This window comes from Balaenoptera ricei, chromosome 1 (genome assembly GCF_028023285.1).
Source record: "Balaenoptera ricei isolate mBalRic1 chromosome 1, mBalRic1.hap2, whole genome shotgun sequence".
Taxonomy (NCBI): domain Eukaryota; kingdom Metazoa; phylum Chordata; class Mammalia; order Artiodactyla; family Balaenopteridae; genus Balaenoptera; species Balaenoptera ricei.
In genome coordinates this window covers 151,963,567-151,990,738 of record NC_082639.1, presented here as the reverse complement: position 1 = coordinate 151,990,738, position 27,172 = coordinate 151,963,567, and the positions used below count along the sequence as shown (strand labels likewise).

The 27,172-nt window shown below is 37.4% G+C and overlaps 1 protein-coding gene across 1 annotated transcript in view; it reads left to right on the top strand.

The window, feature by feature from the left end:
* The window catches only part of FLVCR1 (FLVCR choline and heme transporter 1), a 35,632-nt gene extending 14,244 nt beyond the window's left edge, over positions 1 to 21,388 (top strand). Inside the window, exons 4-10 of the mRNA XM_059904280.1 lie at positions 11,954 to 12,021; positions 12,724 to 12,827; positions 14,430 to 14,540; positions 15,138 to 15,243; positions 15,465 to 15,576; positions 20,868 to 20,935; positions 21,104 to 21,388. Coding sequence (XP_059760263.1) covers positions 11,954 to 12,021; positions 12,724 to 12,827; positions 14,430 to 14,540; positions 15,138 to 15,243; positions 15,465 to 15,576; positions 20,868 to 20,935; positions 21,104 to 21,178 — 644 coding nt within the window. The 3' untranslated portion in view covers positions 21,179 to 21,388. The remainder of the gene's footprint in view (positions 1 to 11,953; positions 12,022 to 12,723; positions 12,828 to 14,429; positions 14,541 to 15,137; positions 15,244 to 15,464; positions 15,577 to 20,867; positions 20,936 to 21,103) is intronic.
* The last annotated feature ends 5,784 nt before the right edge of the window (positions 21,389 to 27,172 follow it).

Genomic DNA, 27,172 nt, shown 5'->3' with positions numbered 1-27,172 from the left:
TCTTCCAATCCAGGAACATGGTATATCTGTCCATCTGTTTGTGTCATCTTTGATTTCTTTCATCAGTGTCTTATAGTTTTCTGAGTACAGGTCTTTTACCTCCTTAGGTAGGTTTATTCCTACGTATTTTATTCTTTTTGTTGCAGTGGTGAATGGGATTGTTTCCTTAATTTCTTTTTCTGATCTTTCGTTGTTAGTGTATAGGAATGCAAGAGATTTCTGTGCATTAATTTTGTATTCTGCAACTTTACCAAATTCATTGATTAGCTCTAGTAGTTTTCTGGTGGCGTCTTTAGGATTCTTTAGGATTCTCTATGTATCGTATCATGTCATCTGCAAACAGTGACAGTTTTCCTTCTTCTTTTCCAATTTGTATTCCTTTTATTTCTTTTTCTTCTCTGATTACCATGGCTAGGACTTCCAAAACTATGTTGAATAACAGTTGCGAGAGTGGACATCCTTGTCTTGTTCCTGATCTTAGAGGAAATGCTTTCCTCTAAGAAAAATGTTTTACACCATTGAAAATGATGTTTGCTGTGGGTTTGTCATATATGGCCTTTATTATGTTGAGGTAGGTTCCCTCTATGCCCACTTTCTGAAGAGTTTTTATCATAAATGGGTATTAATTTTGTCAAAAACTTTTTCTGCATCTATTGAGATGATCATATGGTTTTTATTCTTCAGTTTGTTAACATGGTGTATCACATTGATTGATTCGCGTATACTGAAGAATCCTTGCATCCCTGGGATAAATCCCACTTGATCATGGTGTATGAGTCTTTTAATGTGTTGTTGGATTCTGTTTGCTAGTATTTTGTTGAGGATTTTTGCATCTATATTCATGAGTGATATTGGTCTGTAATTTTCTTTTTTTGTAGTGTCATTGTCTGGTTTTGGTATCAGGGTGATGGTGGCCTCATAGAATGAGTTTGGGAGTGTTCCTTCCTCTGCAATTTTTTGGAAGAGTTTGAGAAGGATAAGTGTTAGCTCTTCTCTAAATGTTTGGTAGAATTCACCTGTGAAGCCATCTGGTCCTGGGCTTTTGTTTGTTGGAAGATTTTTAATCACAGTTTCAATTTTATTACTTGTGATTTGTCTGTTCATATTTTGTATTTCTTCCTGGTTCAGTCTTGGAAGGTTATACCTTTCTAAGAATTTGTCCATTTCTTCCAGGTTGTCCATTTTATTGGCATAGAGTTGCTTGTAGTAGTCTCTTATGATGCTTTGTATTTCTGCAGTGTCTGTTGTACCTTCTCCTTTTTCATGTCTAATTTTATTGATTGAGTCCTCTCTCTCTTTTTCTTGATGAGTCTGGCTAAAGGTTTATCAATTTTGTTTATCTTCTCAAAGAACCAGCTTTTAGTTTTATTGATCCTTGCTATTGTTTTCTTTGTTTTTATTTCATTTATTTCTGCTCTGATCTTTATGATTTCTTTCCTCCTGCTAACTTTGGGTTTTGTTTGTTCTTCTTTCTCTAGTTTCTTTAGGTGTAAGGTGAAATTGTTTATTTGAGATTTTTCTTGCTTCTTGAGGTAGACTTGTATTGCTATAAACTTCCCTTTTAGAACTGCTTTTGCTGCATCCCATAGGTTTTGGGTCATTGTGTTTTCATTGTGATTTGTTTCTAGGTATTTTTTGATTTCCTCTTTGATTTCTTCAGTGATCTCTTGGTTATTAAGTAGTGTATTGTTTAGCCTCCACGTGTTTGTATTTTTTATGTTTTTTCCCCTGTAATTGATTTCTAATCTCATAGCATTGTGGTTGGAAAAGATGCTTGATATGATTTCAATTTTCTTAAATTTACTGAGGCTTGATTTGTGACCCAAGATGTGATCTATCCTGGAGAATGTTCCGTGCCCACTTGAGAAGAAAGTGTAATCTGCTGTTTTTGGATGGAATGTCCTATTAATATCAATTAAATCTGTCTGGTCTATTGTGTAATTTAAAGCTTGTCTTTCCTTATTAATTTTCTGTCTGGATGATGTGTCCATTGGTATAAGTGAGGTGTTAAAGTCCTGCACTTTTACTGTGTTCCTGTCGATTTCCTCTTTTATAGCTGTTAGCATTTGCCTTATGTATTGAGGTGCTCCTCTTTGGGTGCGTATATATTTATAATTGTTATGTCTTCTTCTTGGATTGATCCCTTGATCATCGTATACTGTCCTTCCTTGTCTCTTGTAACATTCTTTATTTTAAAGTCTATTTTATCTCATATGAGTATTGCTACTCCAGCTTTCTTTCGATTTCCATGTGCATGGAATATCTTTTTCCATTCCTCACTTTCAGTCTGTATGTGTCCCTAGGTCTGAAGTGGGTCTCTTGTAGATAGCATATATATGGGTCTTGTTTTTGTATCCATTCAGTGAGCCTGCGCCTTTTGGTTGGAGCATTTAATCCATTCACGTTTAAGGTAATTATCAATATGTATGTTCCTATGACCATTTTCTTAATTGTTTTGGGTTTGTTTTTGTAGGTCCTTTTCTTCTCTTGTGTTTCCCACTTAGAGAAGATCCTTTAGCATTTTTGTAGAGCTGGTTTGGTGGTGCTGAATTCTCTGAGCTTTTGCTTGTCTGTAAAGCTTTTGATTTCTCCATCGAATCTGAATGAGATCCTTGCCAGGTAGAGTAATCTTGGTTGTAGGTTCTTCCCTTTCATCACTTTAAATATATCGTGCCACTCCCTTCTGGCTTGTAGAGTTTCTGCTGAAAAATCAATTGTTAACCTTATGGGAGTTCCCTTGTATGTTATTTTTCCCTTGTTGCTTTTAATAATTTTTCTTTGTCTTTAATTTTTGTCAGTTTGATTACTATGTGTCTCGGCGTGTTTCTCTTTGGGTTTATCCTGCCTGGCACTCTCTGCTCTTCCTGGACTTGGGTGGCTATTTCCTTTCCCATGTTAGGGAAGTTTTCAACTATAATCTCTTCAAATATTTTCTCAGGTCCTTTCTCTCTCTCTTCTCCTTCTGGGACCCCTATAATGCAAATGTTGGTGCATTTAATGTTGTCCCACAGGTCTCTTAGGCTGTCTTCATTTGTTTTCATTCTTTTTTCTTTATTCTGTTCCATGGCAGTGAATTCCACCATTCTGTCTTCCAGGTCACTTATCTGTTCTTCTGCCTCAAATATTCTGCTATTGATTCCTTCTAGTGTATTTTTCATTTCAATTATTGTATTGTCATCTCTGTTTGTTTGTTCTTTAATTCTTCTAGGTGTTTGTTCTTTAACTCTTCTAGGTCCTTGTTAAACATTTCTTGCATCTTCTTGGTCTCCATTCTTTTTCCGAGGTCCTGGATCATCTTCACTATCATTATTCTGAATTCTTTTTCTGGAAGGTTGCCTACCTTCACTTCATTTAATTGTTTTTCTGGGGTTTTATCTTGTTCCTTCATCTGGTACAAAGTACTCTGCCTTTTCATTTTGTCTATCTTTCTGTGAATGTGGTTTTCGTTCCACAGGCTGCAGGATTGTAGTTCTTGTTTCTGCTGTCTGCCAGCACTGTCTTCTTTTGTGAGTTCTCCCAGGGTGTTTTAGGTCCTTTATAAATTATAGTTCTGACCACTGTAAGCATATGGAAAATGTCATCAATAATTCCTTTCTTTGACCCTGTGCAAACTGTCATCTATTTTGACTACTCTATCAAAGTCTCATCCTTCTAGGTCTTTCAGCATACAGACAGATATTCCTCCTAACACTGTAGCTTTGACTGCAGGCACCAACACGATGTGTTCCCTTCAGAGTTTTCTGGCAGAGTATTCTTTCGTCCTTGTATTAACACTGTTTATTAACCAATACCCCCTATTTCTGTCTTACTTGCCTTCAGAAGTCACTCACTGCTATTCTTTTCTTTATATTTTTTGGGGGCAGTGCACACAGGAGTACATAATTGTTTTATAAGTTGTAACAAATTATGCTGTGACCTAAACTCTTACCGTTTTACTGGGATTACTTCCCCCCACCCCTTTTCTTAGTGGAAATTATTAAACACAAAAGTAGAACATTTAATTTAATGAATTCCTAAGTACCCATCATCACCCAGCTTCAACAATTACCAACAGTTCACCAATCTTGCTTTTATTTCTTCTGCTTTTTTCCTGGAATATTTTACCTTTTTATTTTTTTATTTTTTTGGCTTTGGCCACGCTGCAGCTTGTGGGATCTTAGTTCCCCAACCAGGGATCAAACCCGGGCCCTTGGCAGTGAAAGCGCAGAGTCCTAACCACTGGACAGGCAGGGAATTCCCTGGAATATTTTAAAGCAAATACCAGATGTTATATCATCTCATAATTAAATACTTCAGTTCCTTTTCTTAATTTTGGTTACCTCCACTGCTTAGCTTAAACCTAAAATTCATAACTAGGAAGTAGAGAAAATATAGTGGCTCACTGTTACCTAGTAGAGCAAATTCATTTCTTTAGCCTATCATTTAAGGTGGCTTCTTTCCTTCTTTTATACCTCACTGTTTCCCAATACAAAATTCTCTTTTAGCCAAATTTATAACCAACCCTGTGCCACATACACAGAAACACAAACATGCCTTCACATGCATATACACTGTTAATTCTCATCTATGTAATACATTTTGTGCCATTATTTCTTTTACCTGAAATGTGTCCTTTTCTTCCTTAAGCAGTCCTATAAGAGCTAGCTTAACGTTTACCTCACTTATTGTTCATTGTATTATTCATTCATTTATTCATTTATCCTACCAATAATTGTCAAGTATCTACTAAATGTATAATAGTGCCCTAGATGCTGTGTGGATTAGAAAGAAGCATGATACATGATTTCCACCCTGAAATAATTATAATTCAATTGAGGAGATAATGTAAACCTCTGAAAAGTAAACAGTAGTGTAAAAGTTATTTATCAGAAAGATAACAACATAAGAGAAGTTGTATGGCAAGTGCATGCTAAAGGCCTTCAGAATACGTAATTGGGACAAGATACAAGAAAGGAAGGGGTGTGGATGGCAGGGAGGGCATCACAGCAAAGATGGTGGTTGAGGCTGGCCTTGAAGGACAGGTTAGATTTGGATAGACAAGGGGGAAGAGGGTAATGGCATGAGCAAGGGCCTTAGATGGCACCGTCTCTGAATATTCTCATTTCTGTGGAGCTTTTATGTATTTTATAGCACATTATTTAGCACCTGATTATGCATAAATAATTAGGTAAAAATTTGTTTAGTTGTTTGAAATTTGTAAAGGACTTCCATATATATTATTTCAGCTAACTTTTTGAGATAGAAAGATTATTATACCTATTTTAAAAATAAAGACTCCCGAGTTCTCATTTCTTTTTCTTTTTTTAAAAAAATATTTAAATATTTATTTATTTGGCTGTGCCAGGTCTTTTTTTTTTTTTTTTGGCTGCATTGGGTCTTCATTGCTCTGTGCAGGCTTCTCATTGCGGTGGCTTCTCTTGTTGCGGAGCATGGGCTCTAGGCGCGCAGGCTTCAGTAGTTGCAGCATGCAGACTCAGTTGTTGTGGCGCACAAGCTTAGTTGTTCCGTGGCATGTGGGATCTTCCCGGACCAGGGATTGAACCCATGTCCCCTGCATTGGTAGGCGGATTCTTAACCACTGTGACGCCAAGGAAGTCCCTGCGCCAGGTCTTAGTTGTGGCACGTGGGATCTTTGTTGCCGCGTGCGGGATTTTCGTTGCGGCATGAGGGATCTTTAGTTGCGGCATGCGGGAATCTTTTAGTTGCTGCATGCGGGCTCTTAGTTGTGGCATGTGGGATCTGGTTCCCTGACCAAGGATCGAACCAGGGCCCCCTGCATTGGGAGCACGGAGTCTTAACCACTGGACCACCAGGGAAGTCCCCTGAGTTCTCATTTCTTAATTCTAAATTTTATTTGTATAGAATTTAAAAGGTACAAAGGACATACTATGAAAAGTCAGTCCTCTCCCATCTCTATCCCCAGGTCATCCACTCCCTGGAAGGAATCACTGTTACCACCTGCAACTTATTTGGTATCATCTGCAATTTATTTGTGAGGCTAGTATAACCTTGATATCAAAATCAGACAGGACAGTGTAAGAGAAAAATTATAGGCCAGTTTTACCTATGAACCTAGATGTAAAAATCCAAAATAAAATATTAGAAAACCTAATCCAGCTATTTATAAAAATGATAGTGCATCCTGACGAAGTTTGGTTTATCTCAGGAGTGAGAAATGATTTAGTACTAGAAATGTATGCATATAATTGACCACAATAAGAGATCAAAGAGGAAAATTTACCCAATGGCTGAGGAAAAGGCATTTGATAGAATACAATACCCATTGGTTAAAGACTCTTAGCCAATTGTGAGAAAAATGAACTTTCTGAACCTGATAAAGTTTATCTACAAAAACCCTATAGCAAACATCATTCCAAAGGCAGAACCTTAGGAACATTACCCTTAAAAATCAATAAGAAGTATCCCTTAAAACAAGGATGCCTATTGTCACCACTTCTATTCAACATCCAACTGAAAGTCCTGGCTGGCCCACTAATACAGGAAAAATTAAAAGTATATGAATTGGAAAGAAAAAAGATGCTATTATTCACAGATAATATGATTATGTATACCAGAGGTCAGCAAACTGTCTTAGGAGCCAAATCCGGCCATTGCCGGTTTTTATAAAGTTTTGTTCACTTACATATTGTCTATGGCTGCTTTTGAACTACAAGAGCAGCAGAGTAGCCACATCAGAGACCATATAGCCTGCAAAGCTAAAATATTTACTGTCTGGTCTTTTACAGATAATGTTTTTGCTGACCCCATGGTCTACAAAATAATTCAAGAGAACCTACAGACTCTATTAGAACTAATAAGGATGGGTTCAGAAAGATTATGAGATACCTAACAATGTGAAAATATCAATTGCATTCTTATAAAAAGATACCTTTTATAATAGCAACCAGAAGTATAAGATGTGTAGGAATAAATCTACCAAAAAGAACTTAATGTAAATCAGCTATACTTAAATGTTAAAAAATAACTTTATAAATTATAAAATTATAAAACATTGAAAGACATAAGAGAAGATCTCAGTTAAGTGGAGGGATATACCATGTTTTTGGAAGACTCAAGATTGTAATAATGCCAGTTAACCTTACAGGACCACTATATTAACAAATGCCAATTATGGATTTGGACTGATGGAAAGGCCAGACACAGACACAGGCTTCAGAAACTGAACAGAGTTTACTTGTTGAAGGAATTAGAAAGAGGGAGTTGGGAAACCCTGTGGAGAGTTCAATAATATTCCCCAGGACAGTTGGAGAAGTTTCTTGACTTGATATTCGTCACCGAAGGGGTGCATAGTTAGGGATCATAGTGTCTGAATGAGTGAGAGTCATATCACACCTTTTGGAATTGTACCTGTCCCCCTCCATGCCTAGTATTATATACAAAAGATAGGAGCAGACTTGTACATGGGATAGTCTGGATAGGCACTACACTCCTAGGACAGGTTTTCAGGATTTTTTAGTGTCCAAAACTCAGGAACCAAATAAACCAAGAAACTTTTGTACCATCGTCTGGGTTTCCCATACATGTTTTAGCTGTAGGAAGATTTCCTTGAACCTGGAGATTTGGGAGCCATGGAATGGGTACCACGCAGTATTACTTTAAAGGGTCTGCATTTGCTCACCCAACCTCACCAGTCCTCTCAGCCCCAAGAGTGTCCAGCCTTATGTCTCATCCAGCTGTGGGTCTAGATGTGGTCAATCCAGGTTGCATCACAGCCCCTGAACGAATTTTGTAAGAATTTCTCTCTCTTTCACTGTCTTTGTTTTTGGGGGGGGTTTTTGTAATTTATTTTTATATTGGGGTTTAGCTGATTTTCACTGCTGTGTTTATGCCACTTTACACCCACTTGATTCACTTACAGAGAGATATCAATAAATACTTTTTTAAGTTTCTTACTAGTCAGATATATTGTTCTGCGGTGAATAGGCTTGTTGAGTCCAGTTCACTGAGCAATGAGTAGGTCTTGTCTATTACATATTTGGTTTATGGAACAGTATCTGTGCTAATTTCAAACTCTTGGTTTATGCCTCACCCCACCTCACCTTTCCCCTTAAGCAGCCATAAGTGTGTTTTCTAAATGTGTGACTCTGTTCTGTTTTATAATTCAGTTCATGTGTAGCGATTTTTACATTCCCTCTATAAGTGATGTTATGATAAGTTTCTTTTTCTGTGTGACATATTTCACTTAGAATCATCGTGCCTAAATCCACTCATTATGCTGCTACTAACCTTATAACATTGATTTCATGGCTGAGGGATATTCCATTGTACATAAGTACCACAACTTCTTTATCCATTTTTCTGTTTCCTGGGATATTTAAGGTGTACCTGAGTCGAGGTTCTTTTAAACAGAGCAGCCCTAAACTTTTTTTTGAGTTAGGGCTATTTGGAGAAAGCATGATCCCTCACTGTCCCCATCTGTAGCTACTTGCTATCTGAAACTCAGACAAGTACCATACTCTAGATTCAGCTAACAGTATTCTTTGCTATTATAATTCTTTCTTCAGATTCTGGCTATCCTCACTGAGGTCTGGAATAGATTTGAGATCACCGTAGGGTACAGTGCAGTAGAGTACACTGAAGCCTCAGCACAGGCCTCCTTTATTTTCCTTGGCCTCCTCAGGCTAACCTAGCTGGGTCCCTATGCATTCCTGAACTCAGTGGGAAGTGAGTAACAAAGGCTAGTTAGCCAGGGGTTTTTGATAAGATCTTTAGACCTAGGCCTCATCTTGCAATCTCCAACTTAAACAGGGTTTGTAATAAAACTTGGCTAATTCTGAAATTACTGTGAGATAAGTAAGGGCCAAGAACAACAATGGTAATTTTGATAAAGAACAAGGTAAGGAACTAATTCTCAGATATCAAGATTTATAGAGCAGTGGTAATCAAGATGTCATGTATTAATAAGGGATAGACAATTAGATCACTGGAACAGAATAGAGAGCCCAGGGACCTAGCCCTGTGTATCAGTTGGCATAGGCTAAGTTGTATTATAGCAATGAAACCTTACCAAAAAAAATCTTAGTGGCCAAGCACATCAAAAGTTTATTTCTTGCCAATGCTACCTGTTCACTGTGAGTAGGCAGCAAATTACTCAGGGATCCAGGCACATGTCTCCATGATTACTCAGGTAGGAAGTGAGAAGTATCACTTTTACTCACCTTTAAAGTCATATGGCCATGCCACTAAGTGCCTGGATAGAGAAAAACTAGAATATTTGCAAACAGCTATGATGACTAGAACATTATGCATATATGAAAACTTGATATTTGTAGAAGAGAATGTACATAGTAAATTGTCCTGGGACAATCAATTAGCCATAGAGGAAAAATAAGGTGAAATTAGGAAATGAATTGTGGATTAAAGATCAAAGGGTAAAAATCAGAACTTTAATTTTTTTTTTTTTTTTGGCCACGCGGCACGGCATGCAGGATCTTAGCTCCCTGACCAGGGCAGGGATTGAACCCGTGCCTCCTGCAGTGGAAGCATGGAGTCTTAACCACTGGACCACCAGGGAAGTCCCCAGAGCTTTAATGTTTTAGAAGCAATAAAGGGAAGGGAAGGGAACCATCTTTAGTATTCTTAAAAGAATTTCCTAATGCAAAAAACATAAACCCTAAATAAAAAGATTGATAAATATATACATTAAAATAATGATATGTTCTAAAAAGACATGACATAGGCTATGAGAAAATGACTGCAATGCATATAACCAACAAAGGCTTCGTACCCACAATATAAAAGTGACCCCTACTAATCACTAAGAAAAGAGCAAACAGTCCGGGGAAATCAGAAGGCATTTATATGTTTGTGTGTGTGTATATTGCTCATGTATGATGCTCAACCTTACTAGTAATTGAGGAAATGCAAATCAAAACCAAAGTAAGATACAATATCCCACACATTCAAATTGGCAAAAAAAAGAAAAAAATTTTTTAATCTGATGCAAACAAATTTGGCAAGGATGTTGAGTAAAGGAACTCTGTTGGTAGTACAGCAAGTCCCCTACATATGAACCTTCAAGTTGTGAACTTTCAAAGATGCAAACGTGCGTTCCATCAACGTCAGGCGTGAGTGAAGTTGCAGCTTGCCCCCCGTCTCCTATTGCTGATGATCCTTCAGCTCTACCATCTCCCCCCTCCTCTCCCTCCTCCAGTCAGTAACTCTCCTTGCCTGTTCACTCGATGCCAGCCCCTGAATGTCAGCTGTTGTACTGTACTACTGTACAAGGTACTGTATTGTAAGATTAAAAATGTTTTCTTTATTTTTAGTTTGTTTTTTATGTATTATTTGTGTGAAAAGTATTATAAACCCATTACAGTACAGTACTATGTAGCTGATTGTGTCCGTTGGGTACCTAGGCTAACTTTGTTGGACTTACGAACAAATTGGACTTACAAACCCGCTCTCGGAACGGAACTCGTTCATATGTAGGGGACTTACTATATAAACTGGCACACCCATTTTGAAGAGTAGTTTGGCTATATCTAGAAAGTAGAAGTTTTACTCCTAGGTACATACTTAGAGAAACCCTTATACATAAGAACAAAAACATAGTATTGGGCTTCCTTGGTGGCGCAGTGGTTGAGAATCTGCCTGCCGATGCAGGGGACACGGGTTCGAGCCCTGGTCTGGGAAGATCCCACATGCCGCGGAGCAACATGAGCCACAACTCAGGCCCGTGAGCCACAACTACTGAGCCTGCGCGTCTGGAGCCTGTGCTCCGCAACAAGAGAGGCCGCGACAGTGAGAGGCCCGCGCACCGCGATGAAGAGTGGCCTCCACTTGCCGCAACTAGAGAAAGCCCTCGCACAGAAACGAAGACCCAACACAGCCAAAAATAAATAAATAAATAAATAAAAATTAAAAAAAAAAAAAAAAAAAACATAGTATTTATTGCAACATTGTTTTAAATAGCAAAAAACTGGAAAAAGCCTTAACATGTCTATTGACTTAGGACAAGAGATAATTAAATGGAAGTATATTCACACAATGTACTATTATACACCAGAGAAAACCGATGAGCTAGAACTAAAAGTATCAACATGGTTAAATCTCAAAACCATGATATTGAGTGATATGAGCAAATTGCAGATGTATACTAATATCATATTATTTATATAAAATTCAAATACATGCAGAATAATTCTAACTATTGTGTGTTGATACACATATGTTATAATATCTACGATAATAAACACCAAGATCAGGATGGGGATTACCTCTGAGGAAGAATAGGATTAAGGAAGGTCTAAAAAAATGAATCTAAAGCAAAAATGGCAAAATGTTAATGTTTAGTAAGAGGGTGATGAGTAAGGGTATTTGTTAAATTAGTCTCTGTACTATTTTGTATGCTTGAAATATTTAATAATAGGAAAACAATAAACTTAAATTTCAGCTAGGTTAAAAGACTTAGACCTAAAGTTACACAACATATGTGAAGAAACTCCATGATTCAAATCTAATCATATGATTCCTGATAACCAGCTGTTTTTATTTTTCCTTTTTAAGTATTTTTCAGTTAACATTGTCTTACTAATTGCCTTATAAGTCTTTGATGCAGGGGTGAGATCTCTGAAAGAGGGATTCTGTCTTAATGCTTTAACATTCATCAGCTTGTGTAGGCGCTCAGGAAGCAATCCGTTGCTAGATTGCTGTATACAGTGTTATGCATGGGACTGTGATTTCTGGTCCATATATCTGAATCTAAATAATAGTAAATGATGTAATGCCAGAATTTTACAATCACAATCTCTAGTAAGTTTAGGTGTTACGTTGATCAGTCCACATCCTGAAAGAGAATAGCAAGAGGTCTTAATTTTTTCTTTCAACTGTCTAAGAAGACATTATATTTTCACAACTGTCACAGAGTGTTACATATTACTTTATGAACTAGTACATGGTACATTGATAGTTTTCTCTTTATTTATTGTAGGTATCATGACTGGAGCATTTTATTCTGTCTCAACATTATTAAATCAAATTATACTGACATACTATGAGGTAAGCTTCTGCCTATATTGTGTTGCATGCCTGGCCAAGAATTTTTCTTTAGAAATATAATTCCTGTTAGCATGATCATAAGGCTAAAGATTTATGACCTTGTTGCTGTAAAAGATTTATATTTGTTTTCACTGAGAATACATTTAATCCAGTTTATAAAACAACATGGAAAGCAGAAGTCATTATTGCTTTGACAGTACCTCAGTCTTTTTAAAATTTTTTTTAAAAGAGATAGTGTGACTGGTTATATGAAAAAAGACAAAGAACAAACTTTAAAAGAAAACCAACACAAATATAAAGACGTAAATATCAAGCTCTGATCTCTCTTTGCTTTTGAAAGGAGAACGCAGTTGTAGTATGTAAAAGCTATCAGCTTAACTTCCTTTTCAGACATCTGTGAATTAGTTAAGAATTCTAACAAAAATTACTGTACTTCTAACCATGGAGGATCAAGAAAAATTCCCTTTTTGATTTCTCCCATATATCAGGGTTTTTTTTTTCTGTTTTAACGTAGAATGTCCTTTAATATGTGCTTTACCTGCCTCTACCGCATTCACCTTAACACATGTACTGAATTCTTCATGTTATATTGTATGCTTAATTTTATCTGCTATTTCCATTGACTTTGAGAAGGTATTGGAATGTGAAGGATCTGTTTGAATTAGAAGTATCTGATCAACTTCTTTTGAAAAAAATTTTAAGGGAGAAGAAGTGAATGCTGGAAGGATTGGACTAACACTAGTATTAGCTGGAATGGTGGGCTCTATTCTTTGTGGTTTATGGCTGGATTATACCAAAACATACAAGTAAGTGAAAGTAGGCAAATGTATGGTGTACAACCTAAGGTATTTTGGTTTTAAAGGAACCTTTACTTTTTATTTTAAGAAATTTACAAAGTGTTATTATTACTAAAAGACTTGGATTCTAGACACTCTTAGGTTCCCTTAACTTCTGAATACAGTAGTCTCTGTATTATCTTATCTGTCATGTTTATTTCAACTTTGAGAACTTGGATACCTTATGAACTCTCCTCCCCTGTAATAATACTCATATATACCTCTTCAGAATGGATCATTTCTATTCTAAAAGGGGCCCTTTCTGAGAAACATTTGACTTCTGACAGAGACTTTATATTGCCCTTTTCTCATGTTATGAACTTAAAAACAAACAAATAAAAAGTTGTTCTTTCCTATCAAAAGGCTTTTTGGTAAAAAGTTTTTGGCTAAAATGCCCCCAAACTGTAGTTCCACTTAACTATAATACTGTAATACATAATATGAAGATGCTATATTAATCGCACATCTGTATGGAACCAGAAAAATGCTAATACAAAAGAAAAAGTGAGTAGTACCAACTAGGAGACTGAGAAAGGGGTTTCAGAGGCAGCATCTTTTGCACTGGGCCTTAAAAGAATAGCTATATTTCAAAAAAAAAAGAAGAAGAAGAAGAATAGCTACATTTCTTAACAGACAGAAACTTCCCATCTGTTTGGGAGAAATGAATGAATGGAACTATGAATGAATGAAGTATGGAACTATGTCCTCTGCACCTTTCAAGGCCTAAGATATATTTGATACCGTTATCTAGACCCTTTCAAAGTACTGCTGATCTTGAAATTCTCCAAGGTAGTTCTCGGGTAATTTAAGACAGCACTTACTGTGGCTTCATTATTACGTAATGGTAGCTTAGAGTAAAACCCATTAAATTTGTAGATGAAGGGAGCATATGTAAAGGATTTACATTTATTAATAGTCTTTGGTCCATTTTATAATTAGGAAACTGGATTGGCATAGAAGTGTTCTTTGTTGCCCTGGCTTTCTTCTCAGGATAACTGCCATTCACTCACCAAGTTCCTGTTATGTGCATCACTCTTAGCTAGGAATCGTGGGAAGTAATATTTGATCCCTGTCCTTAGGACCTTTGCAGTCTAATTGGGAAAAATAAGGTGTTCACATATGTAAAGTTAAATAATAATATAACAGACTAAAATAGATGTCAAGTGCCAATTATGTAGATAGAAAATGATTAGGGAGTTTGGAAGAAAGGAGAATCTTGTAAGCTGCAGCGGTTAGGAAAAGCATTTTGGAAGAGGCGGAATTTGATCTGTATCTTGAAATACGGTTAGGGAACTATCCCATTTGGTGGCACAAAAATGATTTTATCCTTATGAGTTTTCCTTCTTGTCTGAGCATTGGATATGATGTGAGTTTTGTTGTCTGTTGCTGTTGAAACTTAAATTTAATCTTTCAAGTCCATGCCTTGGTGGAAACATTTTCCATAGATAAGAAGGGGTTAATCTTGAAATCTGAAGAATTTATTACTGTATGGACAGAGCATAGCCAGACATGATTTTTATGTGCCTAAGAAAGTCAGACAAAATACTAACAATTTTGTTGTTTTTGTTTTAGACATACTACTTTGACAGTTTACATATTGTCTTTTGTTGGAATGGTTATATTTACTTTCACACTAAACCTTGGACACATTATCATCGTGTTTGTCACTGGAGGGTTGCTTGGGTAAGCATCACATGTGTTTAGGAGGAATGATAGCGTGCTGTTATAATTCTGAAGTATTACTACTGTGGTTTTTAATTTTTTTAAGTTCATCCAAAAGTTCTTTAATATTTTATTTATTATTTTTTTATTTTTATTTTTTTAACGTCTTTATTGCAGTATAATTGCTCAAAAGTTCTTTAATATTTTAAACTTTAAAAGATCTGTCTCGTGCACATCAATGTGTAATTCTTTACAACTATAAAAAATTAGCTTAAAATTACTTTTTTGCTATACTATCGGTGAAAAATGGATAAGCCTTACTTAATCCAAGTAACTTTACTTGGCTAGAAAGACAACTGACTTAGAAAACTAGGGGTAAATTTTTCTCAGGAAAAAAAATTAGAAATTGTTTTGCTTCCTAGTTCATGGTTTTGCGTCTCAGTTCTCATGTCCTTGGGTTAATTGGTGAATCATAATAGTGCCTTCCTTTCACATACCAACCTCAAAACATTCACTTACTTGATAATTAGAATAGGTCTGAGAAGTTAAGCAATTGCATCAATATGTGATATTGTCCTTTTAATGATTCTTTCTGTGATTTTGGATTTATTTTCTTAGTTTCTTCATGACTGGTTACCTCCCCTTGGGTTTTGAATTTGCTGTTGAAATCACTTACCCTGAGTCTGAAGGTACTTCATCTGGTCTTCTTAATGCTGCTGCACAGGTAAACCTCTGATTTCTCTTAAATCTGAGACCGTTAGTTTACCAAATAGCCTAGTGGGTAATGAGTTTGACCATAGCTTTTGTTTTAAAAATTCCACCTTTCAATGCATGTTTCTAGAAGCCAAATCATATGAATAAAATAGTTAAGAAAAGTTCTGGGGAAAACATTATATTTGTTTTAAAGAAGCAAACAATAAAAATATTTCTCTTACTTTATTTTAGATATTTGGAATTTTATTCACGTTGGCGCAAGGAAAGCTCACATCAGACTATGGTCCTAGGACAGGGAACGTTTTCCTCTGTGTTTGGATGTTTGTAGGCATCCTTTTAACAGGTAAATTAGGGAATTTGCCTGCCAAAGTACTCGTGTCATGTCGTCTTTATATTTAATTTTCATTTATATTGCTTCTCAAGGCTTGACAGAACTCAAGAAAAAAATGAGATAAAAAGCAGGATATTATTGTTTCCCTTCAAGGATATGAATCTATGAATTCATTTTTCAGGTTTCAAATTCAACGCAATTGCTATGCATAGAAAACAAAACCATTGTAACAAGTGTCAGTAAAGGCCTGGAATGGACAGACTTGGCCTCAAGTTCCGATTCTGCTGCTCAGTAGCTGTGTGACTTTGAAAAGTTACTCAACCTCTCACATCCTCCCTTTCTCATTTATATAATAGGGTATTAAAAGCCTGATTTATGATGGTTATACAATTTTTTGAATAGAATTTTAAAAACACTGAATTGTATACATTAAAGGGGTAAATGTTATGATATGTGAATTGTATCTCAAAAAAATGTATATAGATGTAATATAAATATGGTAAAAATAGCAAAAAGAAAGGGGGAAATGCAACTATACTATTGCAAGATTTCTACATCTTTCTTGAAGTAATTCTATATAAAGTCTAAGAAGATTGTGGTAAATTAAAGATGCACAGTGTAATCCCTAGAGCAACGAATAAAAAATAAACAACAACAGCAACAAAAGCCTGCCTTGGGGGGTTGCTGTGAGGATTAACTGAGACGGTTGATGAAAAGCTCCTAGTGTAGTGTCTGGCACCTAGGACATGCCTGATCATGTATCACACAGGCTGCTTTTTTTTTTTTTAAGTTTTTTTTTTTTTTTTTTGGCTGCGTCGGGTCTTAGTTGCGGCATGTGGGATCCTCCGCTGGGGCGTGCAGGCTCTTTGTTGCAGCACATGGGCTTCTCTCTAGTTGTGGCCTGTGGCTTGTGTGCTCAGTAGTTGCGGCCCATGGACTTAGTTGCCCTGTGGCATGTGGGATCTTAGTTCCCTGACCAGGGATCAAACTCATGTCCCCTGCGTTGGAAGGCAGATTCTCAACCACTGGACTTCCAGGGAAGTCCCCTTAAGATTTTTTTGATGTGGACCATTTTTAAAGTCTTTATTGAATTTTTTTTTTTTTTTTTTTTTAAACACGCACACACAAATTTTTTTTTTTTTAACTTTGGGTTTATTTATTTATTTATTTATTTATTTATGGCTGTGTTGGGTCTTTGTTTCTGTGCGAGGGCTTTCTCTAGTTGCGGCAAGTGGGGGCCACTCTTCATCGCGGTGCGCGAGCCTCTCATTATGGCGGCCTCTCCTGTTGCGGAGCACAGGCTCCAGACGCGCAGGCTCAGCAATTGTGGCTCACGGGCCTAGCTGCTCCACGGCATGTGGGATCTTCCCAGACCAGGGCTCGAACCCGTGTCCCCTGCATCGGCAGGCAGATTCTCAACCACTGCGCCACCAGGGAAGCCCCTTTATTGAATTTTTGCTTCTGTTTTATGTTTTGGTTTTTTTGGCTGCGAGGCATGTGGGATCTTAGCTCCCCAACCAGGGATCGAACCCGCACCCCTTGCATTGGAAGGCGAAGTCTTAACCACTGGACCACCAGGGAAATCCCAGGCTGTTATTATAATGTGGTAACCATGGGAAGAAGTCAAATGGCGGTGGTGGAAATAGCGTGTGGAATTATTTGCCAGTTCTTAGGTCTAGTCGGAATAGACATGGGCAGGAAAGAGAATAGTGCCCAATCTCCAGAAAAAGAGCATGTAAAAGAACTTTTATCCATAGTTTGTCCAGGCACAAGGGTGTAAGGATGAATTTCGAAGCAAGATTTACAGGGAATTCCCTGGCAGTCCAGTGGTTAGGACTCTGAGCTTTCACTGCCAGGGCCCAGGTTCAATCTCTGGTTAGGGAACACAGATCCCGCAAGCTGTGGGGCGTGGCCAAAAAAAAAAAAAAAAGCAAGATTTATATCCAGTAGTGCTTCCAGGCCCGTGTTGGCCTCAACTGTTATTTCACTTTGTTAATTTCTTTCTGAGTCCCCTTGTCAACATGAGAGACAGAAGCCATGGAGACTTGAAGAGGGATTACTTTTTTGATCTGCTATAGCTTGATTCAAGGATAGACTCTAACAGAAAGATATGAATCAAGGCTTCTTTTTATATTCGTTGAATACCTGATCATTCTTTTTGAAAACCCCAATATGATAAGTGCTTACCAGTGATAAGCAGTTATTTTGGAAATACACAACCACCTAAGGTCACTGTCATTCATTCATTACACTCAAAGGGACTAAATGTACCATTTCGTCAAAGAAAAACATCCTACCATGGAAGTGTTTTCCTCTTATTCTCTTCAGTTAGTAAAACAAAGCATACAAAACTGAATGTTTTGTAACTGAATGTATGTAATTTAATACATTAACTGTCTTAACTACTGATCTGTCATAAATAATTCCATATTTGTTCTTAATTTCCAGGGAAGTAACACCTAGCTATCAAATAGAGTGTTTCTGTTGCACCAAAAAAGGGAACAGTTTTGTGTTCTCTTTTCACATTATCTTATAGTAAGATTCATAAATGTTAATTCAAACAGGTGAAGTACAGAAAATTAATTAAGAAGTGAAAAAAAGATCTTTAAAATTAGTTTTACATTGATACTTTTGCCACCTAAAAATGCTAATTAATGTCTCTCATATGTTGAATATTTTACTGGAGAGAGGTGATGGATTTATATCGAGTAGTTATTTGTTTAGACAGAGGAGAGAAGGCTGGGAAATTCCTGAGGTGTGGTGAAAGTGGTACCTTTTCTTTTTACATTTTTTGAGAATTGTTGGCAGGTCTTGTTTTTTTTGTTTGTTTTTTTTTTAAACGTTTCTTTAGTTAATTTATTTATCTTATATTTTTTTATTTTTGGCTGTGTTGGGTCTTCGTTTCTGTGCGAGGGCTTTCTCCAGTTGCGGCGAGCAGGGGCCACTCTTCATCGCGGTGTGCGGGCCTCTCACTGTCGCGGCCTCTCCCATTGTGGAGCACAGGCTCCAGACGCGCAGGCTCAGTAGTTGTGGCTCACGGGCTCAGTTGCTCCGCGGCATGTAGGATCCTCCCAGACCAGGACTCGAACCCATGTCCCCTGCATCGGCAGGCAGATTCCCAACCACTGCGCCACCAGGGAAGCCCAGCAGGTCTTGTTTTGACAGGGGAATTACCATTTAAATGCAGTGCATTCTGCTTTTCCAGTATTGACAGCTCTCTGTAAAGTCTATTATATATGCTCCTTAGCCCATTTATGTCCATTGAAAAAAGTGTTTCTAAACACTTCACAGTGTTTCTAAATTCTATGATTAATATTAATGGTAAAGAAAGCCACAGTTTCCCCCTATAAAAAATGAGTAGCCTCTTTGATTTGGTGGATTGTACAACAATGTCGAGCGGATCAGCCGATATCGATCATTGCTGCAATTTAAAGCATGACGTTTTAATGTCAAGCTGCTTGTAAATATGAGCTTGTTACACAACATCACTTTAAAATCATTTAAATGCATTCAGAAGGGCCATTTTACATATATCCAATTAGTTCAGCGTAAATATCTGAATTTCTAAAATATTGGTATCAGTGATGGAACAGAATTATAAGGGGCAGTGTGGATTTCTAAAGAAGCATTAGTCTAATTTTTAAGACTGATTTTACTTTCACCTTTCAGACTTTGCTTTATGACTGATTAGATTACTTAACTACCCACAAACTTTTATCTTTTCTTGTTTTACATTCTCTTTGTGCAGTCTATGGCCTTAACTACCACATTAATCTGTACCTCCAGACCCTGATCGCTTTTACGTTTCAGACCAATATGTCTAATCATCTATTTATCTCTGGACCTGGATGTCCCATGGGATTTTATACTCAACCTGTCCAGAACTGAACTCACCACCTTCCCAATCACACCAATTCGTCTTGTATTTTCAGTTTCAATAACTAGGACCTCCATCCATTCAGTTGCCCAAGCAAGTCACCCACTTCCCCCTCCCTAATCCCCATTTTTCATATCCTATCAAACCACTGAGTCTTTTTTAAAAACTATTATTTATTTATTTATTTTTTGGCTGCGTTGGGTCTTAGTTGAGGCACGCGGGGCTTTCGCTGAGGCATGTGGGCTCTTCGTTGCAGCGCTGGGCTTCTCTCTAGTTGTGGCGTGCGGGTTTTCTCTCCTCTAGTTGTGGCACACAGGCTCCAGAGCATGTGGGTTCTGTAGTTTGCGGCACGCGGGCTCTCTCTTTGAGGCGCATGCGCTTAGTAGTTCTGGCACGCGGGCTTAGTTGCCCCGCGGCATGTGGGATCTTAGTTCCCCGACCAGGGATCGAACCAGCGTCCCCTGCATTGGAAGGCAGATTCTTTTTTTTTTTTTTTTTTTTTAAACATCTTTATTGGAGTATAATTACTTTACAAAGGAAGGCGGATTCTTTACCACTGGACCACCAGGGAAGTCCCTCAAACCACTGAGTCTTATTGGTTCGATTCTAAAATATCTCTGAAACCTGTCCCTATATCACCATTTCTCACACGTGCAGGCCTTACCACCTCTCAGCAGGATGAAAGCCTCTTGACTGGCCTTCCTGCCTCTAGCCTTGTTGCTGATGACATCCCCCGCACAGCTGCCAGACTGAGCTCCCTAACACACAGACCTGATCACGTCCTCCCCTACTCAGACGCAATGTCATCCTGCCAACCCAGCCTCCCATCTTGCCACCTCCCTCTTGTACTTGATGTTCTAATGATTCCAAACTACCTCTAGTGCCAAGAATAGACTGTACTCTTCCTGTCCTGGTCTCTTGGCATGTACTGGTTTCCGCCTGCCTAGAACGCCTTCCCCTCTCCTCTTATCTGCTTGCAAGTTCCAACTCATTTCTCAAGTTTCAATTCAAACATATCTCCTCTGGTAAGCCTTTCCTGATTTCCTTCTGACATAGGCATTTTTTTCCCCACACTTCCGCTACACGCTGTGCATGCCTGCATTATTGGAGTTGTTATGCAGTGTTATAATTGTTTGCATGTCAGTGTTTCTCTAGACTGGAGTGTCCTTTAGGGAAAGAATGGTGCTTTTCATCTTTGTGTCTTGGTTCTTAGCATCCTGTATTTGTTCACTAATGAATGACTTGCTAATTAAGTTAATGGCTTAGAGAGATACTATTATTTTTTCAGGCTACAAGAATGTTATGGAATATTATGGTACTGTAGAGTGCTGAATTTGACAATATCAAAAAAGATTTTGTACTGCTTAGAAAAAAGTATATTTATACATACTCTACGGTAACTCCATTGATGCTTCTCTGTTTGCAGCATTAATCAAGTCCGATCTGAAAAGACACAATATAAATAAAGGAATTACAAATGGCGATATTAAAGCTGTAAGTAGTGAATATTTTTATGATTATACTATTGAGAAATGTGTGCATAGAGAGTGAGTATAAACCCATCTACCCCATCAGCTGTTTTTTTTTATTCCTGTGGATCTGTCATAATGGCATATGCCAGATACATACTGTAAATTTTTTATCCTCTTATTCTTTCTACAGGTACCAGTTGATAGCCCCACAGATGAAGAATCAAAAACTATTCTGATGTCCAAGCAATCAGAATCAGCAATCTGAGGTGAAAGGAAAAGTTAATATCATGTGATAATTGAGTAATAAAGCTTAGTTCATAGGTTGTGGGTAACGGACACTTACTTGAAAATTATTGTATGACTCCTGTATGCAGGTACTGTTCTTACTTGTTAATTTAAGCAATATTTTGCTTAAAATACTTTTGTTTACATCATTTTAACACTACCATTTATCTAATGAGTGTCCCATCTTATATTATTGACCTAAAAGTAAGCTTCTTGACATTTGGTTTTCAAAAGTAAATGTTCTTTTTGTAGAAAATGGAAGCTTAGAAGGCTTTCTAAAATGATAATATGGAGGTCCAATCCCTTCAAGTCACATAGGCGTACATGCAATTTGTTTATATAAAACTATCCAGTGGAACCAAGTGTACAATGTATTCCTAATTATCTCCCTTTCCATTGTTCAGACCAGCTGTCCAAGCCCCCTCAGTGTGAATACAGTCTATGAATATGACACTTCTAACCCACCAAATGACACTATTGGGATGAGACTTCCAGATGACCTCTTAAGATTTTTCCCATTTCTTACATTCTTGTTAGAAAATGCTTTGTAACAGGTACTGTCAGTGGCCATAAAAACTTTTCAGTGTGCAGACGGAACCCATAACTTTGGTCTTAGGCATATGTTCTCATTAAGCGAAGTAGCCCAGACACAGACTCATTACCGTGAGTTCTTCTTTGTGCTGCCTTCCCATTCATCGTAAGAATGCTAACACTATATTTTTCACTCCAACTTGATATAGAGTAGTTTTGTATCCACTACCTTTTTGTACTCTTTTTTTTCTTCAATATATAACTTTCTAGTAAGAAAATGTCATCCTATGTGTTACTGGCTTTTTCATGATTTTTTGTATCACACCTTATACTTTTGCCTTGAAGATTCCTGAGATAAGGAAATCTGTAATAACTTCAGGTAGCCTAGGCATTCCCATTTAGTGGAGACCTCTTGAGATGCTGTCTGTTCTAATTCAGCAAATCATTCTTTATGGAGTCTGTATCATTCTTTGAGGAGTCCTTTGCCCAGGCCTGTGCCCCCTCAGCGTGTTGGGGGAGTGGGCTCTTTGCTTCACCACAGAATGTGCATAGGCTCCGAACTGCCGGGACAGTCTGCTCTTTTACACGCTCAGGGTAAGGAGAATAGGACCAAATGCATTTCCACAGTGCCTACCACTGCGTTTTGTTTACAGTGAGAATCTCAGTGTTGTTCGTGTCCTGGCTCTCTAAGCAGATAGGGAATATCTTTAGAGTAATGGCATTTAAACAGCCGTAATATTTATATTATGTCCACATAAACACAAAAAGCCAATCAGGTATTCCCTTGAATATCCTTGAAGTGAATTAGCAATTCTGATTTGGGTGTACTATATGCATCGCTTTATACTGAAATGATAACATTGTCTGTAACCAAACGACAGTAAATTATGTGGAATCTTACCCTGGAGAACGTGTTACCAGAAGAATTTAGCTGGGAATCAGGAACTTCAGGTCTATGTCCTGGTTCTGTTTCTAGCTTCCCTGTAAATCAGGCAGCACTTTCCTCATCCGTATAATGAATGTGTAAAATTTGATCTCAGAGATCTTTTTTGAATTTTAAATGCACTCATCGGGGGATAGACCAAATCATTGTACCACAGGAACTTAAATCTAGCTGGAGAAAAATTACCTGGACAGTTGAATAAACAACTGTGGTTGTTACCTTGTAGATACAGGGAACTTAAAATCTGTTTTTAGAACACCCCTGGTGGTGCAGTGTTTAAGAATCTGCCTGCCAAGGCAGGGGACACGGGTTCAAACCCTGGTCCGGGAAGATCCCACATCCTGCAGAGCATCTAAGCCCGTGTGCCACAACTACTGAGCCTCTGCTCTAGAGCCCGCAAGCTGCAACTACTGAGCCCGCAAGCCACAACTACTGAAACCCATGCACCTAGAGCCTGTGTCTGCAACAAGAGAAGCCACCACAATGAGAAGCCTGTGCACCACAATGAAGAGTAGCCCCCACTCACCACAACTAGAGAAAGCCCTCACGCAGCAATGAAGACCTAACGCAGCCAAAAATAAATTAATTTAAAAAAATGCATGACAAAATTTTTAAAAAATAAAATCAAATCTGCTTTTATGCTTTTTGTTCAGTTGGTGATAGTTCAGGCAGAATATGCTGAATCATTAACTTCCTTAGATATTTACATCACAGATTTTATGGCCAAAAATATATTTTAAGGTCCCTCCTCTAAATAATTGTTTTTACTTTTAAACTGTCAATGTTATTTCAAATAATCATGTACTTGTCAAGTTCCTGAGGTTTGAACAAATTACAGATAAAAGTTGGAATATTTTATTTCTGAAAAGCATATATACATATATGTCATGTGTATTTTTCCTTGTTGATTAGAAAAAGAATGAAATATGATGTGACAAAACACAAAATGAATTGATAATTTTTCTGTATTTTGAATTAAATTTGTCTGTAATATATCAAACAAGAATGTCATGTAATTCTATGTCGTATCTTTGGAATACGGAGTTGGTAACTATCACTTGTGTAAATTTTAATCAAGTGATTTTAGAAAGAAACTGGATGCTTTCAAAATCTCTTGTATTTATAAATGTTGCAAATATAGCTTTTGCCTTTTGTGAATGTTGGAGAAATGTCTTTAAAAATGTGTTTTAAAAATATGTGTAAACATAGAGTATTGCCAGAAGAATGCCTGTCTGTCTTAAGTCATTTTTCATGTTCTAATTTTTGCTCTTTGTACTATTTAGCTGTATGCTTGTTCTTCAGTTATTTCAGACGAGATAAATTTATTTTTTTAAGATTAATTTTGTGTGGCTTTTTTTTTTTTTTTTTTAAGTTCTGATGTTTTAGTACACATGGGGAATGGAAAGGGATTATAACATTTCAGAATGGGCCAAGGGAGAGAGGTGGTTTGTGGAATACAGTAAGTCCCCTACATATGAACCAGTTCTGTTCCAAGAGTGCATCCCTAAGTCCAATTTGTTTGTAAGTCCAACAAAGTAATTTTCACTTTTGTTTCCATTGTTATTGCTTGGCACTTCTTAGCGGTAGTACCAGCTACATCCCTGCTGCTTTCACGCTTGCTTCCAGACATACTAGGCTTGAAATAAATATGCTATACTACTGTACTCTATATAGTACTGTATAGTAAGGTACACAAAAGCACGTGATTGGACATGCAAATGCACGTTCGCATCTTTGAAAGTTCGCAACTTGAAGGTTCGTATGGAGGGGACTTACTGTACAAGGTAACAAAGCCCACCAGGGTCAGGGTCCAGATCAGGGTCAGGGCTGAACCAGCAAAGTAGCCAGGGCTCAATCTCTTCCCCTTACTTTGGTGCTTGCCTCTCATTGGCCAGATGGGCGGCCCGCCATGAGCCATCATGGACACTACATCTAAGCTCCAGACTGTTCTCTGCCTTTTTCTCCTGGTAGCATGTGCCTATATGGGACCTTATATCCTCGAGTATGTGTCACTGTTCCTCAAGGCCTTGCTGATTAACGTAATAATATCAATCTACAAGTTTCTTCATTGAAAATAGGGTAGGATAAATGTTCATTCTTCATAAGATTAAATGAGATAATACATGAAAAGTGTTTAGAATTGAGCTTGACATAGTCAACACTCAAAAGCTGGGTATTCGGACCTCCCTGGCAGTCCAGTGGTTAAGACTCCGCACTTCCAATGCAGGGGGTGCGGTTTTGACCCCTGGTCGGGGAATAAGATCCCACATGCCGTGCAGTGCAGCCAAAAGATTAAAAAAAAAAAAAAAAAAGGCATTATTTTAATACATTAATGACTGGTAACTAGCAATGACTACCACTTACATGTATTTAAATTTGAAGAGAGACGTTCAAGTGACATATCAAAAAGAATACCAATGAGGAAAATCTGAAGTCCTGTGGAGGGTCAACAGAGAAGATATTTGGGGAGAAGGGAAGTGGTGGCCTGCACTATTCAAATCAAACCGGGCAGGGGTCTGCCCACTCCAAATCCTCCGGAAGCTAGTCTTGTGTACTAATAAATGGGTTAGTGTCTATTAAGGAAACTGTAATAGAGACTGGAGGCCAGATGAAAGACTGGTCTAGGGCAGTGACTCCCAAAGGTTTTGATCTCAAAATTCTTTTACACTTAAAAATCAATATGTATCATATTAGAAACTAAAACAAAACTACTTGATTCATTTAAAAATAACTTCATTATATCTTAACATAAATTACATCTTTACGAAAATAACTATTTCCCAAAATAAAACAAAGGTAGTGAGAAGAGTGACTCTTTTTAATGTTTAAAGAATGCAAAACTCTTTAATGTCTGGCTTTATAGAAGACAGCTGGATTCTTAGATTCTGTGTTCAATCTGTAAAGATACGCTATTTTGACATATTTGAAGGAAAGCTTTGCAGGTATATGGAGCTGGAAAGGGAAATGTATTGTACTAGTCTTTTCAGGTAATTGTGGATATTCTTTAATACTATACCAAAATTCGAACTGGTAGTGTCTTAAAAGTTAGTTGCTATGTGGAATCTGAAACTTTGTTACATTAAAATCTAATGGTCTGTCTTCTTGTTTAAATAGATCTGTAACCATGCATGATTTTGTAATATTATGCATTGGCATTTGGAAAATAGGATTTCACTGAATTATGCAGCTCTTCCAAATATTGATATATTTCATTATATGATGCCAGACAAATCACCTCTGATCTCATCAGAAAGTCTTTTAAGTATTGGGAAGCAGTCAAGCTCATACAAGTATTCTAAATCTTGTTTTGGCAGATGCAGGATTTCCAAAACGCTAATTTTAGTTTGAAAACTTGATTCTTATCATTGGAAAAAAAATTCTGTCAGTTGTTTCTTGAAGTGACTCACTTCATTGTTTCTTGAAGTGACTCACTTCATTGTCTCTTGAGAAAATACCTACTAAATGCCCAAGTCTAGGTAACCGTAACTTGTGTCAGTCGTTCTTTCAAGTGAAAATGATTTTCTGTGAAAATAAGGCTCTAGTTCAGCTTGCAACTCAAATAATTGTACAAGTGCTTTTCTTCTAAACAACCCTCATACTTTGGTGTGTGGCAGGGTGGGTTATGCATACCTCCCATGTCATCACAAAATATTAAAAAGTCATATACCCAAGGATCGGGATTCAATAGCTCTTACTCCTTCACTGAGGATATTCTTAGGTGAAACTTTTTTAAAACTGCAAATGCGTGGTGGTGAAGAATCCAGTGACCACCAGTAGTATAGTTTGGTGCCACAGCCCTATTCGGGCTAAGATGCCAGCAGTTTTACCAGTCACTGCTTTTTGCAAATGTCACCCAGTAAAAAAATGCAAGTAACTTCTTTGTATTATTATTATCACAAGAATTTTTACATGGATTCCCTGTAAAGGGTCTTGGGGACTCCCAAGGTTCTGCCAACCGCACTTTGAGAACCACTGTTCTAGAAAAGAGATTGGCTTTCAATCAACGATTGACAGTGTGAGAAAAAAGGAAGAGTGGAGAGTAAGAGGAGGTCAAGGATCAAAGGTGTCTAATAAGGAGACAGAAGAAAGGAGAATCATTGGAGACAGAAGAGTCTGTGAGAAAGAAAGGCAGAACTGGGTAGTTTTATTAGTTATCCTATAATAAACAGGGACTTCAAAATCTAAGTCCTTTCTTAGATCCTATTGAAAAGCGCTAAAATTACATTTAGATTTTCAGTGGAAAAAAAGACTCCCTTTCAGAAAAAAAGTACCATTCTCATTTTCCACAGCAGGCAAAGATATATAGGTAAGTAGCACATTTCTTTTTTTTTTCTTTTTTAATATCTTTTTTAATTTTAACCATGTGCATTTTATTGCATGTATTTATACCTTATTAAAGCTTAAAAATATTATCCAAAATAAAAATCTGGATTTCTTACTGTTTTTGTAAAATCCCCTATATCGACTTCACCACTTTCTGCCTCACGCCCTGGGAGGGTC